At 39.5% G+C, this 22,118-nt stretch overlaps 2 protein-coding genes across 2 annotated transcripts in view; both read right to left on the bottom strand.

The window, feature by feature from the left end:
* LOC112067605 (NAD(P)H pyrophosphatase NUDT13, mitochondrial-like) overlaps positions 1-872 on the bottom strand; it is a 23,367-nt gene extending 22,495 nt beyond the window's left edge. Inside the window, 1 exon segment of the mRNA XM_024133903.3 lies at positions 846-872. Within this exon segment, the coding sequence (XP_023989671.1) occupies positions 846-872 (27 nt within the window).
* Positions 1-22,118, bottom strand: part of PHLPP1 (PH domain and leucine rich repeat protein phosphatase 1) — a 221,102-nt gene that overhangs the window by 137,787 nt on the left and 61,197 nt on the right. The window lies entirely within an intron of this gene.

Here is a 22,118-nt window from a genome sequence, read left to right as displayed (position 1 = left end):
TGCCGCGGAGCGGCTAGGCCCGTGAGCCATGGCCGCTGAGCCTGCGCGTCCGGAACCTGTGCTCCGCAATGGGAGAGGCCACAGCGGTGAGAGGGCTGCGTACCGCAATAAAAAAAAAAAAAAAAAAAAAAAAAAAAAAAAAAAAAAAAAAAAAATTATTAACCTTTCTGTCTTCTGTTAGTTCAGGAGCAAGAATCATGACATTCACCTTTCTATTCTCAGATGACTTAGACCAATGACAAACACACAGAAGGCATTCAATAAAAGTCTAAACAAATTAACTGAACTAACTGGAGATAAGAAAATATGAAACCACTTCTAGTGATGAGAAAAATTCAATTTACATATGGTATTTTCTAATAATAAACAAGATATTAAAGAAACTTCCTCAATGACCTAAGACATAAAGGTAAAATAAGCTGAAGAAGAACAATTTAGCTAATAGACTATTCAGAAAGAAGTGTAAATTTACAACCAATCAAGTCTATTACAAAACTTGTCCTTCACACAAAAATAAAATATTAAATTTAAAACCTTTGCATTTTTAGGAGCAAAGAAAAACTAATTACTAGTTATGGATACAAAATTATATACTACTGTGATCAAAGAAAATCAAGCATAGAACTTTCTAAGAGACTATGAATATGACAAAATCCACCCATTTCTTATACTAAATAAAAAGAATCTTTCATTTTCCATATTTATTGTTGTTAATGGTGACAAACTCCTTTATGGCAGCATTATTAACTTTTTAGTTATATGACTAGCTTTGGCTTTTTTATACCAAGATTGGAAGAATGAATGTTTTTCATTCACTCAGTCCTTGTTTATCAGCCTCTGCTTACCTGCATCTTCAGTTTTACTTGAGCCATTCCGCTTGCAGTTTCAGCTGGAGAGGACACTTCTCCAGTCCTGACATGAGGACTAAATGTTGCTCACTTCTGAAGTGAGTGCGTGCTGCAGCCGTCCTAGCGTGTCATCCTACACAACTGCACTCTCTCTCCACCAGACTGGACTCACCCATTTCCTTCCCCTCACACAGTAGAAGGAGAATTCTGGAATACACCACTGAACCAATTATTTCCAAATGCTCACCTCAGAATAATCCACATACACAAACTTCTTAGTTCTATTTTAGTTTATAAACTGTGTGAGTACAACACTGATATCTTTTTGTTTATGCTTCTCCCCCAAAACCACAAGCCTTAGAATAAATGCTTAATATATACAATCAAAATTTACTTAAAATTTTAGCCTAGTCCCTTAATTTTATGTCCTTGAGTTTTAGAGTAAATACAATTAATGGAAAACAGAACTTCGTAGACAAACTAAGATAGATTTTATAAGAACTCTCCTTCACCACCACTATCTACTCCATTTTACCAGTAACTATGTTATAGAGATGTGAGAGTTTCCTTTTCATATGATAAAGATGAAAGTTTGGTAGCTGCACGTTACAATAATCCCTAATGATTATTAACTTGAAAAAAAAATAATATATTCATCTTACACGAAACCAGAAGATTTTATTATGAAAGGGAGTAAGAGCAACTTTATTCATAAAAAGGATTTTAAACTAAAGGCTGACAATGTTCGGGTAAATAACATACTAATTTAAACGAATTCCTGATGCACTGAGTATTCACCTCAAGATTTTTATTTCTTGGAGTTTCTTCAAACAGCTTCTGACTCTATCTTATCTCCTTTAGACAACACTTCGGCTCATATAATCCCAAACAAATTTATAAGGAAAATAAAACTATACTTAAGAGCTTTAGACTTAAAGAATTATAATCTCATACTTAGATCCGAGGGCAAACTTCTGTTCAGATAAATAGGAAATTATGGATTTCAAGACACATGTTAAACTGATCCTCAAAGATAACATTTCAACATTGCAAACAATATTTAGATAGTCCAAAGTTGTGTGCACACTATATATACAATACACTACAAAATTCTTATTTACCATCTTTTCATTTCCCTACAAGATATTTGCCTTGGAAGTATTATCTACCTTTCGGAAGAAAAAGGTTTTCTCAAAATCTCAGGACTAATGCAAATAACAACAACAACAACAAGAAAAAGACTCAACTAACCAATAATAGGAAAGTGTAATATACTTGCTCACCAGTCCCACTGTTATAACCATTTTTATGCCATATGCCTAAAAATGGGGACAACAGGAGAAAAGAAAAAGCATAGAAAATACATACTAGGAAGAATAACATAGAAGGTTTCCTTTCTTTGTGAATCTATCAATAAATTCTTTTTGGAATCACTATAAATCAGCCTAGAAGAATGAAATAGAAAGGAATCAAGTAATAGGAATCACTGGTTTTCCTGACAGGCTTACCTAAAATTTTATTTATCAATTCTCCATTTGCCTATATAGGCATACACACACACACACCCAATGATGACCTCAAAGTTAGAGGATATTTCTTGTGTCCAACAAAAGATATGACTTCTGAGCGGAAAGACACTATATGAAACTCTTGAGCTGGAGTTTTTGATTTGTTCTCTATAGAAAGATGAAGAGAAGTAGATGAGCAGGCAGAAAAACCAGTTTGTTTGCAATTTTGGATACCACACCAGAAACAGAACCACCATTATTTCAATTAAGAGAGCATTTTAAGTCATTTAAAATTATTTGTAGACTGAATTAGATAAAACATTTGGAAATATTTTATTCCCTATAATTTGAAAGTTAGAAAAAAAAATCAATCCTGGCTATCCATATGGATGAAGGAAAAAAAAAAAGAATCTTGACCTCTACCTTGTATTTCATTATATTTTCTTATAATGTCTACCATAGTAGACATTATAAGAAAATATTTATATGACTTTAACATAAGCAAAGATTTCTTAAATAGGACACAAAAAGAATCATCATAAGGAATAGGTGGACATAGTAGGATATATTAGGAATGCCATCAAAAGACACATTAAGAGAGTGAAAAAAGCAAGTCACAGTATGGGAAAGAGATATATGCAACATATATAACTACCTAAAAACTCATATTTGGAATATATAAAAAGAATCTCTACAAATTATTTAAAAAAAAAAAAACAGCAAAAAAAACCCTGGACTTCCCCCTCCCCCGGCAACCTTTCTCTCTCATACACACACGTATCCACAGAGCCAATACACACACGAAAAGTGCTCAACCGCAGTTACTGGGAAATGCAAATTAAACTCACAATGAGATCACTATACACCAACCAGAATGGCCGAATTTAGACTAATGATACCATGTGTTGACAAGGATGTAGAGCAATGTGAACGCTTATACTATTCTGGTAGAAATATAAACTGGTGCAACCTCTTTGGAACTGCTGGCAGGATCTACTAAAGTTAAAACGTGAATAGGGGCTTCCCTGGTGGCGCAGTGGTTGCGTGTCCGCCTGCCGATGCAGGGGAACCGGGTTCGCGCCCCGGCCTGGGCCCGTGAGCCGTGGCCGCTGGGCCTGCGCGTCCGGAGCCTGTGCTCCGCAACGGGAGAGGCCACGGCAGAGGGAGGCCCGCATACCCCCCCCCCAAAAAAAACGTGAATAACCTAGGACTCATCCATTCTATTCCTAGAGATTTACCCAACAAAAATACATATGTACGTTCTCTAAAAGATGCACAAGAATGCTTGTAGCAGCATTAATTGTAATTGGAAAAAAACCGGAAACAACACAACTCTCCATAAACAGTAGAATGAATAAACTGTGGTATAATGACACAATGTAATGCAAAACAAACGAAAATGAATGAATTACTACTACATGCAAAAGCATGGACGAACCTCACAAACAACCCTAAGCAGGAGAAGCTAAACACAAAAGTACATATGATCAGCTCTATTTATACAAAGTTCAAACAGGCAGAACTAATTGACAGGGTGAGAAATCAGGATAGTGGGTACTTTAGAGAAGGAGGGTGAAGGTATTTATTAAGTAGGGAGGGTAGAAGGGGATTTGGGATGCTGGTAATATTCTACTTCTCAAGCTCAGAGGTCTCACTTGGTGACTGAGACTTGTGCATTTTTCTGAATGTATGTTATATTTTTTAAAAAGACTTGTTTTCTTTAAAAGCAATTTGACTTAGAAAACTAACAATGAGCAAATTTTTAAATTAAAGTTTCTAGTATTCCAAGTTTTAACACCAGTATGAACCCTTAATATATATCCAGAGAGCATACTCTTCCAGAACTAAACATTTTGAGATTATTTTAAAATCTGACTTCATTTAAGAGAGACTTTTAAGGCACGAAATAAAAAAACAAAAATCTAAGCGATGAAGGCACAAGCAATAGGCATTCCCCAAGTACTCTGCAAATTCATCTTCTGCCACTCACCTCCTATGCAGCCCTCACTGGGCTTCCTCCACACTTAATCCCTTCCACACTTGCCCTGACTTCAGTTCTGCTATTCTGCCTGCCTGAAATGGCCTCCCTGACCTCCTGTCCCAATCTAACTTTTCATTTGGATTCTACGCCGCTGGACACCGCCACCCAAAAGGCGTAATTACTAAGTTTCTACTTCTATGCTTCACACAACTTTAAAAGTTGTCCTTTGTCTGCCCAACTAAGCTCCAAGTGCGTAGAGAGGGCACTGTCTCGCTTATTTATACATTCTCAGTGCCTGGCACACAGTAGAAAGATGGATGAAAACATGCACATATGCAATAAAAAAAAAAAAAAGCTATAGAATGAGACTAAATTACTTTCAGTTCAACCAGTATCTGAATGCTTATTTTATCTATGGCTTTTAGCCCTCACTACGAGATTAGAAATGAAGTTACTTTAATTCAGCTGCATTTTGTAGTCCATGTCTTGCTACCTCTTCCTACCTAGCTTAGTTAGCTGTATGATGTTCTAGAGCCACAAATACTATAACTGCAACGCTCAGAACAGTTTCAATCATCAAATTAATAAAGTCATATTCTATTTGGGAGGGAGTTAATCCCCACTTGCTCAGGTTCCACTCTGGTCTTTCCTTCCACGGAATTTCACCTTCCCCCTTCCCCACTGTACCCTCTTCCGAGGAGACTTCGGTCTCTCCCATTTGCTTCCTAGGTTGGCTCAGCTGCCCTCCTGCGGCTCAGATGCAGCTCCTCAGACCAGCAGACCCAGTGTCCTCCTCTCTCCCGGGGCACACCGTCCGTCCCCTCCCTCACTGACCACTGGCGAGTTTGCTCTTCTTTTCTCTGAGCCTCTCTTTCCATCGGTGACTCGATCTGCTGGTTCCCCAGCACTCCTTGGCCTCTAAGTGCTAGCATACACTCTGGCAAGGAAGGAAGGCAGTAAGGGGAATGAGGGGGAAAGAAGGTGAAAGGAAAAGAGGTAAAGGAAGGGGAGGAAGGAGACAGAGGAGGTAAAAATGTAAATGGTGTAGGCATAAAGCAAAACAGCACAAAGACAACAGTGCTCCTGGAGACTAGGAATGACCGCCTCAGTGTGCTCGAATGTGAGTGAACATGACAGAAAACGTGAATATAAAAGATGGACTATGGCAAACGCAGGAAATAGGTGTGAAAATGTGCTAAGATGCTGAAGAGACAGAGGTAAACGTCTAAGACTTGGTAAGAAAGAAGGGAACCTATGGGCATAAAAATGAGTGGGACGTTCCCCCCAGCTCAGTGAAGAGCATGGGCTGTGGGGTGAGACTGCCTCGGTCCAAATCCCAGCTCTGTCGTTAAGAGTTCTGTGACTTTGGGCAGGTTCCTTAACAACTCCCTAGTGGTAGAATTTTTTGTTCTTCTTCGTTTTAATATTTTTGTCAATACAGCACCTAGAAAAATGCTGGCACACAGTATAAACTCAAAACAACTGAATAAATGAATGAAAACACTTAATCTCTCTGGATTCAATTTCCTTAGCTGTAAAATGAAGATTACATCAAACCAGATTGTTATGAGGGTGAAATAAGACACATGTAAAGCATTCAGAACAATGTCAGGCATCACAGAAAGCATTCAATAAAGTGAGCTTTTTATTAGACAGCAGGTATATATAACTAAAGAAATTTGAGCACAACTACAGAGAAGTACTCCTCCCAGCAGTTGGCTATCATAAGCAAAATTAGCAGTAAGATAATTAAAAAGTAATTTATTTTACAAGGTATAGTGCCGACAATTTTTAAAATCTGGGTATAAAACTTACACAAATCTTGGGCTTCCCTGGTGGCACAGTGGTTAAGAATCTGCCTGTCAATGCAGGAGACACGGGTTCGAGCCCTGGTCCGGGAAGATCCCACATGCCGTGGAGCAACTAAGCCCGTGCGCCACAACTACTGAGCCCACGTGCCACAACTACTGAACCCCGAGCGCCTAGAGCCCGTGCTCTGCAACAAGAGAAGCCACCACAATGAGAAGCCCGCACACCGCAACGAAGAGGAGACCCCGCTCGTCACAACTAGAGAAAAGCCCACGTGCAGCCAAAAATAAATAAAATTAAAATTTTTAAAAAAACCTAAGAACTTAAAAAAAAACTTACATAAATATTTTGAAATTTACTAAGCTCACAGGCTTAGTAAATAAAATCACCATTGATATGAACGGTAGTACTTTATTTCACTAATTGTTTTAGGAAAATCAGAACTAAAACACAATCCTTAGGCTCATTCAGCAGTTTCACAACAGGCTACACAAGTCAGCTGACTCTAGAGACCCCATTTTTTTTTTTTTTTTTTTTTGCGGTACGCGGGCCTCTCACTGTCGTGGCCTCTCCCGTTGCGGAGCGCAGGCTCCGGACGCGCAGGCTCCGGACGCGCAGGCTCAGCGGCCATGGCTCACGGGCCCAGCCGCTCCGCGGCATGTGGGATCTTCCAGGACCGGGGCACGAACCCGTGTCCCCTGAATCGGCAGGCGGACTCTCAACCACTGCGCCACCAGGGAAGCCCTAGAGACCCCATTTTTAAGATAAACGTTGGCACACTTACCCAAGTAGCTCATCCCCAATACTAAATTATCCGGGTACTTTATAATTGCTTTTTGACACATCTGTCTCACTTGTCCAAATGAAAAATTTTGGTAGTGAAGTTGTATATTACATAAAGACAGTTTCTATGTGATGCAGCTCTCTTCAGTGCCAACCAAACCTGTCATGTAAAATATGTCACCTGGGCAAAGCTACAGTTAAAAACTAATTGTTCTCAGTAATGACATTTGAAATTAGCTTTAATTCAACTCTCAACTTAATGTGCACAAATATTAAGAAGGGAAATTTCTGGTTAAGTGAAAGCAGACAATAAAAAGACTCCATAAAATAAACTTCAGCTGAATATCTCTCTGTTGGCACATCTCCTACCAGCAGTGACAAGAGATCCTTGCTTCTAAGGGTTAATGTTATCAGGGTTTACAAAGACTCACTACTAAGGCATAGGCTGCAGGTATCTAGAGAAGCCAGCTCAGCACCCAATACCCTCTAGGCACTCTAGAAAATAAGGCCAATAAGTTATTATTATGATCCTAAGCAGATAAGACAAACTCTAAACAATAAAACAAATAATTGGAACCAAGGCAAGTATCAAAATTGAAAGGGTCTTTTACAATAGGTACCTTTCCTTCTTTTTACATGCTCCCGCCAGGAATGCCCCATTCTTCAGCCATCCTCACATCCCCTCCCCCACAAGAATAACTTTAGCTGCTGCGTATGATGAAAGACGCTAAAGATGAGAGTCTGCATGCACGACATGCGATCGATCTAGAGGCAAAAAAAAAAAAAAAATTGAGACCACCACCGTACACCGTTACTTAACATTAATAACTATTGAGCAAGTTCTAAAAGATGAAGACCGCACTTGCTAAAAATAATCAAACCACAAAACCTATAGTTAGCCCAAATAAATTATATCTGTGTAACACAAACTCCAAGCCTTAATTTATTTGCTCTGATTATGGTGGCAAAGGGTTCCACAACGTATGCTAAATAAGCCTTCACAGATTATACTGGTGGAATAAAACAGGGACTCAAATTAATCACGGTAAACCTACAACAAGCTGAAGAGTGGTAATAAAATAAGAGGAGGTAACAAGAATTAATTAGCCGCTTGGCCTATTTCTGCATTTCCTTCAAGTATTTGCTCAAACCCCAATGAGGTAACGCTGACCATCCTGCTCATAGCACCACAGCCTGCCTCCTCCCAGTGTGCCGGCATCGCTTACGCTGCCCTACTTTTTCCTTTTCCATAGCATCTGTTACTTAATATATTATATAAGTTACTTCTATATTATGTTTGCGATCTCTTCCCTCCACCAGAATATAAGCTACCAATCTTTGTTGGCTGTATCCTGGGCACCTACAACAGTGCCTACAGTAGAGAAGTCATTCAATGCCTGACACATAGTGGCCCCCATGAAAAGTCATACAATGAATGGCTGGCTAATATTTAAGGTATGTTTTATTATGATAAAAGTGTTTTAGTTACAAAAGAACAATCTATTCTTAACCAAACTGGTTGGAAAGGAAGAATTTTATTTATCAGCTTTTTTTATCTTAAGTATCTGAGGATTTAACTGAAACAAATGGGTGAAGATCAAAGTTAACTATTGTCCAATAAGATCAGATATCTGTATCTCACTTGGTCAACATTCACAGAACACCCGCTTATATACAGAATTCTAAGAAATGGCAATTTGGGCTTAGATTGCAAAAGAAACAGAAAATAGAATTTCTCTTCCCAAGCAATTAACAATCCAGATGACAATATGCAATCCACAAACAAAACAAGCAATCAACAGTTTTCAAAAATAACTGCAAATTCTTAACAAGTTCATTTCTATCTTCCAGCAGATGGCTGACCAAAACAGTGCTTTGTTGATGTTTTTAACAAATTTTCACAATGAATAATCATGTTTAAATGCTTTCTCTCCTCTCTGCCTATGGATGGAGTCTCTGGCTCTCTATCTAAATGCACCTGATTGTGCTCTGGGAAAAGAGCTGTACTTTTTCTGTTCTGATAACCTTCAACTCTTCCCTATTTCAAACGTTCAGATACTTCCATCTATGAAGTTCAGCCAAGTTCACAAACTATCTGGCTAAACAACAAAATACAAAGAGAGCTGGGGCCTTGGCAGGGAAAGGGATGAAGGTTAAAGCTATGTTTGAACGATTCCTTCCTTTCCTCTACTAGGTCCAAAGTCTTTCTTTTAACTATTATTTCATTGTGGAAGCAATATAGCACAGTGGTTCAAAAACATGGATTCTGGCGCCAGAGAGCCTAGGTTTGAATCGATTCAACTAACATTGCCCCTCACTTCCTCTGTGTCTTAGTGCCCTGCTTGTAAAACAGTACCTTCCTCATTAGTTTGTTGTGAAGGCTAAAGAGGCCAATGTATCTGTAGAGCACAGTGACTGACACTTTGAATTTACCATTGTTACTGGCCTCCTTAAGCCTTACAAACTTGGGATTTACTTTTAACAATTTACTTCAATAAAATCCATTGTGACTAACAATTTTAGGTGTGTCCAGAAAGTAATCACAGGATATATAACCTGCTTCATAAACTGTGGGCTCACATAGGAAATGAATAAGAAAAATGTTCTATGTATGTAAAGCTCTGTAACCTTTCAAAGAAAGATAAGAAGGAAGAGTTTCGATGTTATACAACAAGAAATTAATGTACCTTGAGTAAAATAAATGACATAATATCACTGTATTTCCAGAACATTACTTCAAGAGCTGTGTACAGGACCGTTTAAACCAGTAGAAGACTGGAAGCAGAGAAACCTGCAGAGCAGGCAATTACTTTAACAATCCAGGCAACAGGGGTTTAGATCACATGGTGAACCTGGAAAGGAAGGGGGAGAGAGGCCATACTAAAAGTCTGAGAGTCAGAGGAGCAAGAGGATACTGGGAGTGCAAAGGGATTTTACACTTTCTGGAGGATGGAATGGAAGATGAACTTACATTGATTTCAGGTGATCACGGGGCTCAATCGAAAAGGTTCCTGTAGAGCAAGGGTCAGCAAACTACTGCCCAGGGGCCAAGTCCAGCCCATGGTTTGTTTTTGTATGGCTGAGAGCTAAGAATGACTCAGATTTTTACAGTAAAATGTTAAAGGGTTGTAAACAAACAAAAACAAAACAAATAAGAATATGCAACAGAGACCTATGTGACCTGAAAGGCCTAAAATACTTCCTATCCAGGTCTCTACAGAAAAAGTCTGCCAACTCCTGCCCTAAAGCACTATTAAGGCAGATTCTAAAATCAGCTGGAACTGATGGATAATGAAGAGGTTAGGGGTTGCACAGTGTAAGGTCCATGATTTCCATTTTCTCTACTCTCTGCTCTGCTGCCTCAAGAGAAGAGTTTTGTTTTCTACTCCATTTACCTAATAATCCTTAACATGATTATAAAAGTAAAACTGTGAAACTCATTAAAAACATCCTCCCCAGCATTGCAAACCCCAGGCCTACAGAGTCCACTCTGAATATTTAAGTAACAAGGACCACTTTAAAGTCCTTCATCCTTCTTCATCATCAACAATAAATCTACAAATAAAATCCAAGTGATCTGTATTTAAAAAAATAACCTAATACATGAAATTGTGAAATGTAGATTAAAACAGTAACAAACTATCCACAAAAATATATGCTTGTGGAATGAAAAGTCATTTTTTCCCATCTCCGAAATCAAACTAGTATACTGACTTATAAAAAGTTCTAGGCAAGAACTTCAAGCTTCCTCAGCACCTCAAAACACAAAACAAGCACTTCAAATATATATGAAATATATATTATGTGTGTATGTGTCTACTTATGACATTTCTACTTAAGTTTTTAAAGAAGGCTTATCACAATCTTGCAGAGAGCCTCTTACCCCGAGAATAAAAATATTGATTTTAAATTTCTTGAATAAAACTTACCTTTCAGGAAAGCAAATTAGTTAGTTATGGCAAAAGTCACTGTACATGTAGACAGCAACAACAGAGACCCATCTCTATCAGAAAACCAAACCTGTAAAACTTAGGTCTGAAGTATGACTGGACACAATGGAAATCAACACCCAAACAATAGGCCAACGGACCCGAGTCTGAGAAACATTCAACGAGTCCACAGCACAGCAGACAGAGCAGGGAACTGTCGACATGGTAGGATAGTTAGGAGTATAAGCTCAGGCGTCAGACGGGCCTATGTTTGCGTGCTGGCTCACCTCTTCCTGTCTGAACCTGGACAAGTTACTAAACCAAGCCTCAGTTTATTTGTCTATAAAGCAGATGAAACTGCCATCTAAATCATATACCTATAGTGGTCGGCACAGTGCCTGAAACACTGCAAGCACTCAATCACTGTTAACTAAACTAATGTTATAATGTTTGTATATAAAGCTCCACGTTCAACAAATACTGGCTATGGTTGTTGTTAGGACAGAGCTGAGAAGCAGGCTATAGGAGACTGGACAAAGGAACAGTCAGTATTAGGAATGGCCAAGGCAAAACAACTGACTGATCAAGCTCCATCGCCAGGTGAATCTGGCAGTTAGAATGAGATGGTTCAAACAGGTAGCCAAGCTGACATGAGGGTAAATCAGCAGTAAGTGGTAAAAACAAACAAACAAAGAAAAAAAAAAACAGCTTTGAGGATTTATTCATGAGAGTTAGAATGAACTGAGGAAAAGGTGGAACCTCAGTCTCCCAGCAACTAAAGTGCTGGGCTGGAAACCAGGGAAGGGAGTTCAATATGGGAGGCGGAGGAGGGGAAGAAAGGAAAGGAGGAAGGAAGGGAGGGAGGGAGTTAGTTGAGTCTGAGGGGGAGAAATAGGGCCCCGGAAGCAAGGCAAGAGCTTAGTTTAGTTATGAGAAAGAGGTAACAAGGACATGGCTGGGACCCAGTAGCCATGTTGCCTTGATCTTGGTCAGGCTGGGTCCCAAAATACCAAGTGGAGCTGAAACTACTGGGAGGCTTTGACAGGAGAGAGAATGGTAAGAACCTCAGCCACAGATTAGCAGGGTGCTGGGGCAGGGAACTCTGTTGATGTGTAGGAGTCTCTCCTTCCCTCAGAGCCACATTTCTCTGAGAAGTATCCAATGCCAACCTTTACCTCCCGTGTCCTGGTCCCCCCACTACTCCAGGAACATGCTCACTCCTGAATCACTCTCCCCAGACCAAGCCCCAGCCCCACGCCCAGCCCATCCAGACTTCTGTTAACATTCCTATTCTCCAGTTTTCTTCTACTTCTCCAGATTCTTTTTAATCTTTCTTAATGGGATCCCTTCTAATGGAAGCCCCCATCAACAAGCCCTTTAAATATGGCAGCTTCTATACATCTGCATGGTTTCAGCTCTGGCTTCTCAGGCTCCTCGCCTCCACTCACTTCCGTGACTTCACTCTTAACTCCCACATCTCAAGGTCAGCTCAGATCTCTTTCCTGAACTATATACTGGTACCCAACTGGCTGCTGGACCTCTCTTCTAGGAAGACCCACAAATACGAAATCTAAATCCAAATTAAACTCACCATCTTCTCACCTCCTAAAGCCTCTCCTCCTCATACACTTTCTCTCTGGCTTCCCCACTGGTTACTCAAATCTAAAACCTCCTAGTTATGCTGGACACACTGTTTTTTGTTTTTTTCCCCTCCATATCAAATTTATCACCAGCCAAATCTCCATTCTCAATCTCTCTAATCCATCCTTTCCTCTCTCCATTCCTCCTGCAACCGATTTAGTTCAGGCCCTCATTTGTCTTACCTAGATGACTACTGCAATAATGTGCCTTATCCATCTTAAGTCAATATACCTCATCCTTCTATCCTGCTTGCCAGGAATGGTTTTCTAAAGTGCTATAATGTCATTAGTTAGTCTCCTACGAAATATTATTTAATGATTCCTCCACAACCTTGAGATGACAGTAACAATAATTATATCAACAACAACAATAATAGGAACTAACACTTATTGAGCACTTATTCTCATCACTTTCCTATGAGGTGGGTACAATTTTCAGCTCCAGTTTACTGAGCAGGCAACAGAGACCAAAGGAGTTGTCCCAGGTCACAAAGTAAGTTAGGAGTTGGCAAAGCCAGGATCCAACCCAGAGCCATGCTCTTAACCACTGGACAATACTGCCTCACCTAAACTCCTAGCACACAAAGGAAGTTCTTCGACCTTTGCCGGCTCATCTCTCCGCATGTTCTATTTTAACCTTCCAACCCTGTAGTCACGCTAGACCCACTGGCAGCACCCCAAACACCCCAACATGCTTTCATTTCTCACTGATGCCCCCCTGTTTGGAATGTCCCTCCTTACCTCCTTCACCAGGTTAGCTATGCTTCTCATCCTACAAAACTTGGTGGAGACATCTGCTCAAGAATGCTCTCCAGGGCAGGGGTTATATCACTCATCTCTGCATCACAGTACTTAATGAATGAATGTGATTTGCTGTCAATGCCGAGCAGCAGACAGGTACTAATCCGTGTTAAAAGAGGAAAAATTTTTAAATGCATCTAGTTCCTCATATGTATTGATTAGTGTTAGAAAGTCTCTTCACAGTGTACAAAAGTCATGTTTCTTAGCACATAAAATCCCGTCCAATTAATTAATTAAATCATTTTTTCAGAACTGAGTTTTCTTTGCAAATATCTAAGTGACTTGCAGGTCATGACAAGTACCCCCTTGTAATCTACCTTCACTGGATAAATCTTATACAGATTTTCTAATGAAAGTATGCTCTCATCTCTATTTCAGTGGGTATATTTTATTCTTAATTGCAAGGGAATTTCTTTGTGAGATACTTATAAAGCATCAGATTTAGGGGAAAACCCAGATTTTCAAAAGAAAGGTAAGAAAAAAGGGGGAATTTAAAAAGAAAACCCTTACTGGATTGTTGAATCATAAAAACCAATTCAAACTCAGAGCTTAATAATAAAAGAGAAGACACGTTTTTAAACTTGTTTATCAACGAATGCTCCTTTGCATTAGATCTGGGGAAGCCCATATTTAGAAAAATCATCAGAATACACTGATTAAAAAAGGTGAGGGGGGTGGCGGAGTTCCCAGGTTCCCAGTCGTCCAGTGGTTACGACTTGGCGCTTTCACTGCCGTGGCCCTAGGTTCAATCCCTGGTTGGGAACTAAGGTCCCACATGCTGCACGGTGTGGCCAAAAAAAAAATAAAAATAAAAAAAAAGGGCAAGGGGTAGGCTAGAAGAAAGTGAGAAGACAGCAAAAGCAGTCTTTTAGTCAGAAGGGGGTAGGAAAATCAGAATTTATTTTCCCAAGGAAAAAAAAGGATGCCATTTGAAACAATTATGAAAAATCATTTATACTAAAAGGACATTGGCAATAAAGTCAACTGTTTCATATCGGTGTGCATGGAGCACAAATGTGATAGCAAATTACAGTTTTACCCTAGCACTGAAAAATAATCATTAGCGATTCAATAAGCTATGCCTGAGAAAACACTTCTTTTCTAAACTGCCTTTAAGCTCCAGCACTTTGAATGATGGGAAACTCTCCAAGTCTAGAAGTAAAGCTTAGCCAATACTATATACTCCCATTGAGTTTAGTTTCCTATTTCTGTAGCATTCATTTGAAATAAGCTTGTAGCATGGAAAGATGGGTTTGATTTAATCACTCTGAATAGAAAGATGTGTGCTAAAGTTTGTAATAAAAGAATCTTCTCCTTGGCTACAGGAATCCAAGCTGATTACACTCAGACTTAAAAATAATGTGATTTTTATAATTTCTTTATTCAAAAAGAGAGAAAGTGTCTCACAGCAGGAAAACATAGTGTGCTCATTAATTTGCAGGGTAGTGATTTTTTTAAAAAAGGTATTAATCCAAGTCACCTAAGGCCTGACTTCCCTCGCATCCACTTATTTATCTATTTGGATTCTTAACCATTAATGACAGTATCTGCAATTACTAATTATCCATTTCAATAAAAAACACCATTTTCAATAAAGATGAAAGTCTTAACTAGCCACTTAAGTTACTAGTCGTTCCCTATTACCCTCTTACAAATCCTGCCACAAAAAAGTTTCAATAATATAAGCTGTACTATCTTGCTTTCCTAGCAGAACTTCATAATGCTCCGCTAATTTAAAACATTTGTCCAAAGATCATGGAAATAATACAACAAGAACATTCAATGATGTACCAAAGAGCCGTCGTATTGCGGACAGGAAATTGCATTTCCCTTTGCAGCTCAAATAAAGCAAACCTATGCAGAACCAAGAAGAACCAAGCAAAACCACAGAGAAACGCGGTAGGAAACTTTATTTTGTATTGATGGTGATTATTAATACCTTCATTTTTTCATTATATAAAATAAATATTATGGAGTTGAATGGAGATTTTACGTAACATTTCAAGAGGAAACGTGAGGCTTTACAGCAAAGTCAGGCTAGCCTGTCTGCCTCAGCTTCTGTTCCTACTCTCCAAGTGCGTGAGCAGGCCTAATTACTGACTTTTCACTTGTAAGAAAACCTGTGTAACTGAACAAAATTTATTTTCAAGCAAATCCAATCATCCCACAAAACTCAAAAGAAGTACAAACCAACCAATAATTACTAAGCACTTAACCAAGGCAACAATGAAAGCATGCCTGTCTTCGCTTGTCTCAGGCACGGCTGGAAAGAGCCTCTTAGATCTCAAGTCCAAGTCCAAAGGCCTCAAGTCCAAACCTGCCAGGTCTCTGGCCAGCTCCTTAACTCACCACCTGAAAACAACGCAGTCTCCCTCACTGCAAAATCAGCTGCCTGTCCCATTTCTGCAGTAATAAACAACATTCTCCCAGACTCCAGAGTTGCAAAACCTGGGTCACCTTTAAAACCTCCCTCCCTCTTGTCATCCATATCCACTTAATCAATTCACCCTGCGGCCTTCAGAGTATCTCTTGCATCCGTCCTTCCTCTCTCTTCCCCATGTCACCACCTAGGTTCAAATTCTTGACCTTAACTGCCCACTTCCCTCTCAACTATGGCGACAGCCACCTAACTACCCTTCCTTCCCCTGGTTCCTCCCAACTGCACACTCCGGCATACACTCCACTACCAGGAGCTACTGTGGGACCCTCGTCCTGTCTCACCTAAAGCTTGTGACTTTCTCTGGAACATTTTAAATCCTTGTAGGAGTTGTAACGATAATATCTGAGCTTTCTAAATCTAGGGATCATGTGCTTTTCTAGATGACCAAGCTTTATAGACGTTCAAGAATTTACTCTTTTGGCAATAAGTTTTATTCCAATACTTTTGAATATACCATAGCTTGTCCTGCCGTGTCAAAAATCAAATAAATGGTGAATACTTTTTCTTGATTGCCTTGAGTCATCATTATTAAAGGATATGTAAGAGTATAATAAATGATATTCATAAAAATGTCCTCAGGGAGCTGGCTGGCTCCCACTTTATGACTGCTACTTCTGATATACCCCAAGTGCTTGCACTTAAATTCTGTAGTGTCTATTTGGGCTGTTTAGAGGCCCTTTTACTAGCCTCCTGGCTCAACGCTGTGTTTTCAATTGGCAACACTGCCTGATAACCAAAAAGGTGAGATGTACTCATATTTATAAACTTGTTTATAAAGTGCTGCCTTTCCAAATTCTTTGAAAAATTGCGAAGGCAGTGACTCTGTATGCAATCTACATTTCCTGTTATTCCTATATACTGTTTTATAATCAAATCACTAGCCTCACACAGATTTTACTTAAAAATCAGCTGGGAAATGAGTATATTTACACATAGAACTACAACCACAATAAATGACATATGGAGCGTGCTAGAGAAAAAGCCAGAGAATTTAAGTTGTTGTTATGAAAGCTTAAGTTGTTGCTATGAAAGCACTAAAGGTTTGTATGTTTAGTTTTCTTATAATTTATGTGTGTGTGTGTATATATATATATATATATATATACGGACTATACACAAATATAATTGGTCTCAAGTGCAGCCTGGAACTATTTACTGCCGTGAATCAGAATTTCTGCAGCCACAGATAAAAGCTACGTTCCATGGGCATCAGGGAATTGCAGCATGAAGAAACAGAAGCCAGACAGCAGGACCGTGGTAGCTGGAGACTAGACATCAGAGGTGCAGAAGGTCTGACGCTGAGTGAGGAGACGCTGATGAAGAGTGGAGAGAGGAGGCCTCCACTGGGGGCCACTGGGCTTTCCTACTGCACGTGCAACCTTCACGGCAGGGAGCAGGATCAGTATTTCACCTCTACACAAAACCATTCCTAAAACAGCCTAGAAAATTCTGGTAAAAGTTCAGGATTTTATAAAATCTGAGATACACCTGCATGTTAGCTTCTTCAAAAATAAAGGCACTGTTTTGCTTTCACTCAAAAATAACCAAGTTTATTATTTGATTGATATATAGCTACACAAAAAACCATCTCCGATTTTTTAAGCAATTAATCTCTCAGGGCAGCAGTGCTTCCTGTGAATATGAATTGTTCACTGCTAATGTTTGTTTCTGTGAAAACAGACAAAAAGTCTTACATATATTCACTAACGCTCAAGGAAAGAAATTACACAGTGCAGTTCAGACTCCTAAAGTATCTTTAGTCAACCTTCCTCTCCTACCTCTCCACGTGTGCTCATCTGACACTGTGTCAGAGCTGCCCTCCCTGTCTGGCTTGTTGCCTTGACACAAGCTTTGATGTGGGTTCGTCTAACTGAGTTTTATGGGCTTCTCCACCACAATGTCAGCATCTCCAGTGACGGAAAATCAAGCTAGCCACCTCAACAGCAGGTTAAAGCTGGTTTTCTACTCTCTCCATATTTGCTAACACCAAGATGGAAGGCCTGGGAGAACTGGTTCCCTTTGCACAACACAGAAATAGACATAAAAATACAAACAGAAAAAAAGGAATATAAGATGCAAGTTTCTGCATACAATCAATTAAGAGTGCTAACAGAAGGTAAGAATGGTATGTAAAATTTCGGATACTCCCCAAAAAAATCATTCTTCAATGTGATTTTTCTGAAGCTTGGGCCAAAATTAATATTAGTTTGCACTCCATGAACATATAATGAACATATAATGCCTGCAAGAGAAAAGACAGTAAGGAAAGAATGGGTGGGAATGGCCAAGATATTCTGTAAGTTCCTACTTGCCTATAGTCCACATAAAGATAATTGGAGTTAACCATATTTCAAAAATTGAAAGCAATTTGCTAAGCAAAAGGAAAAAAAAAGAAAAAGGAGAAACAGGCATCCTGAATAAACCATCTTTTCTTTGAAATCCAGAATATCTTTTCACATAAATCTGTTTTAGGTTTATCCATCCAGTATTAAAAACAGAAGCTATGGTTATTTTAAACTCAAGACTGGTGTTTTTAAACACACAAGATGTAACAAGTTTTAACTCCAATTTATGGCGACACACCACAGTAGACTGAAAGAGAATAGCCCCTAGGTTTAATTTAAAAAAAAACCTCTCACCCATCTATTTTTGAAGGCTCACTTGAACCACATAAAATGATGCTCTGTTATTAACAGCATACAAAAGGAGAAAGCTTTTACCCTTTGCCAGAAGGCACGATTCCAACATAAAATGAGAAGGGAAGGGGCTGACCTCACGTTAGGCTCATCCCGGGTGACTGCAGTAGAAGCCCAGGCCCACTGCAGGCCCTGCCTGGTCCTGACCATCTCTGACAAGGGTCATCCCTCCGTCTTCCCACTGATCCACTTCCTACCGTACTACCTTGGCTTCCTACACCCCCGGTATCCAGCTCATCCAAGTGTGCCAAGCTACACAAAACCCAGGCAGTGAAAGATCTTCATCTCCCAGAGATACCCCCCCGAGTTCTCTGTAACAACTGATTCAAAGGAATTTAAAGAAAATAAACGTAAAAGGGTCTCTCAGTTGAGCTCAGGAGAGCATAGCCTTAAATAGACAGAAAATGCTATTGGCATAACTTCTTCATTGACAAATTATTGGAAAATACCAAATAACAGAAAATAGACATGAAATGTTTATGATAGGAGGGTACTGACTGAATACTGTGCCACTGAGGTCTGATAAAGCTAGAAACATTCTCCCAAAGGCAAGAGACTTGATAAAGACTCTGAACAGAGAAAACACTCTCTTAACCAACGTCCTTTCAACCAACCCACCAGATTAACCACATCTCCATCCCTGCAGTAAAACCCCAGTGAACTCCATGGCACTCTGAGGTCCCCACAGCATCAGGGCACATTTCTACAAGTACCTGCTGAGTGGTAGGTTCAAACCAACCCTATAATACCAACTGTATTTGTAATTATATTAACTTTAATATAAACGGAGAAATATGAATATAAAAGGAAAATTATTTCTATAAAAACTAAACTGAATGCTTTGGAGAAACTCAATAAAGTGAATCAATTAACAAAATAATCGGTTTGCGGAAAAATTGTAAATGGAGGGGCAGTAGTAAAAATCTAGTCCCCTGGTTCTGAGGCAAGAACTAAAATAACTGTTCTGTTCCTGATTGAGTTCTTGGAACTACCTGTCAGTCTAGGCACACTACATTAGAAACTGTTATTCTTTGCTCCTCTCAGATCCTTTCTCCAACGTAATGCTTTAGAGGGATCATACCTCCATGCCTCCACACAAAGTCTAGGATAAGGAAAGTATAAAAAAACACCTTAAAGCATTTCATACTCTGCTTTGACCAACTTTTTCAATTAACTGACTAAATACTAGTTCCAATCTTATTAAATAAACTTAACACAAACCATCCAAAGGCACAAAAACAAAACGTCATCACTTGTTTGACACAAGGGGCAGCTGTGCAGCTTTCAGAGGGGGCCGTTTAGTAGGAAAAGTCAGAGCACACCATCAGCACCATTATTCCAAATTAATTCTGCCAAATGTAGCTGCTATTCAGGGCAATGGCTTCAGACATTCTTCAAGTGTGGATGTGGGAAAAGTCCTCCGCTTTGTAAATTGCATTCTTATATTACAGATGACGGTTTTCTCCTTAATATTGGTCAAGAGAATTATATATTTAAATGAAAAGTCTCTGGCAAAAAAAGAAGATGACAATAAAGCTTGTGGGAGTAGTTACTCTTTTTTAAAAAACTGTGGTAAAATACACAACAAAAAATTTACCATCTTAACCATTTTTAAGTATACAGTTCTGTGATAGTGAGTACATTCACACTGTTGTGCAACCATCACCACCGTTCATCGACAGAACTTTCTCGTCCCAAACTAAAACCCTGTATCCGTTAAACACTAACTCCCCATTCTCCCCTCCTCCCAGCCCCGGGGCCCCCCCATTCTGCTTTCTGTCTCTATGAATCTGACAACCCCAGGGACCTCATGTAAATGGAAGCATCCAGTATCTGTCCTTCTGTAACTGGCTCATTTCACTAATCATAATGTCCTCAAGGTGCATCTATGTTGTAGCACGTGTCAGAATTTCCTTCCTTTTAAAGGCTGAAATACATTTTGTTTACCCGTTCATCTGTCAATGGACACTTGGGCTGCTTCCACCTTTTGGCTATTGGGAATAATGCTGTTATGAACATGGGTGTACAAATATCTCTTCCAGACTCTGCTTTCAGTTCTTTTGGGTACACATATGCCCAGAAGTGGAACTGCTGTATCATCCGGTAATTTTATTTTTGATTTTTTTAGTAACGGTCATATTGCTTTCCACAGCAACTGCACCATTTTATATTCTCATCAACGGTGCACATGAGTTCCAATTTCTCCACATCCTCGTCAACACTTTTTTAATAGTAGCCATATTAGTGAGTGTGAGGTGGTATCTCATTTGTTTTGATTTGCATCTCCCTAATAATTAATTAGTGATGTTGAGCATTTTTTCATATATTTATTGGCCATTTACACATCTCCTTTAGAGAAATGTCAATTCAAGTCCTTTGCTCATCTTTCATTGAGTTGGGGTTTTTTTATTTTGTTTTTGTTTAGTAACCCTGACTTTTAAGACTTCCAGGTACTTCTACTTCTTTTTTCTAGAAAGAGACACCCCTCAAGGCACACACCTAGCTGCTCCCATGCAAGCCACTGCACCCAGCCGTACCCTGTACAACTCATGCTGCATTGTGAGTGGCACCCCAAGGGGCGGAACAGTGCTGACCCCTTATAGCTGACACACCTATAAGCGGTGGCTCTGCTTTCACAACTCAGGGGCTAAATTTCTGATTTATGTTTTCCTCAGCAGAGGCTCGCCACTGCCAGGCACACACTGTGTGTACCACAAATGCTAACTTCTCTCTGCCTCCGTCTTATCTCTAAGTCTGGCCCTAACTCTTCCCCTTTTTCATCTATTCTTCCAAAGAAAATTCAAGTTTCTAGATTGAAACGGATCCTTTAACAAACACTTTTTTGGCATTTCTCTATCACTAAACCTGCTAAATTATGGAGATATAGAGATAAATACCAGTCCCTGTCCTTAGTAGAATTCCAAAGTACCACAAAATACAGAAAACTGCAAAAAAGAGAGGCTTGCTTTGGAATCAAATCCCAGCTCTGTTATTTACTATAAATTGAGTAACATCTCTAAACCTCAGTTTTCTTATCCATAAAATGTGAATACTATTTAATCACAAGGTGGTTATGACGATTAAGTGTAATAAAGTTTATGAAGCCTAGTCCAACGTGCTTTAGTTTTCTTTCTTCTGTATCGGTATTTTCTCTTTGTCTGTCTCTCTCTCAAATTGATGGTCTAAGGCAGGGGTGGAAAGACAAAAGAGGGTGATAAAAGATATATTTAGGAGGTAGTAATCTCCCTATAAAGTATTCACCTGTCACTACCTATAAATTATTATAGTTACTAATTACGTACTTCTTATGGGTCAAGTACTAAGCTATGGACTGAAAATACTGAGATAAAATTCAATTCAAGGACTAACTTACCTAGTTCTCAAGACGCACCCCTCTTGACCCTGAGCTGCCCACCCGTGCCATGCCAAATGAAGGCATGGCTTCCTCATCTCTAAAACAGAAATGCTAGACAGCATACTCCTTTCTAACTGAAGCTCCAGCAAGAAGGGTAATAATCCAGGAAAAAGACATGCCAAAAACTTGACCAAAAAAGTACAGTATGGGCTTCCCTGGTGGCGCAGTGGTTGAGAGTCCGCCTGCCGATGCAGGGGACGCGGGTTCGTGCCCCGGTCCGGGAGGATCCCACATGCCGCGGAGCGGCTGGGCCCGTGGGCCATGGCCG

This window comes from Physeter macrocephalus, chromosome 19 (assembly GCF_002837175.3).
Source record: "Physeter macrocephalus isolate SW-GA chromosome 19, ASM283717v5, whole genome shotgun sequence".
NCBI classification, from domain to species: Eukaryota; Metazoa; Chordata; class Mammalia; order Artiodactyla; family Physeteridae; genus Physeter; species Physeter macrocephalus.
This window is presented reverse-complemented; position numbering and strand designations above follow the sequence as displayed.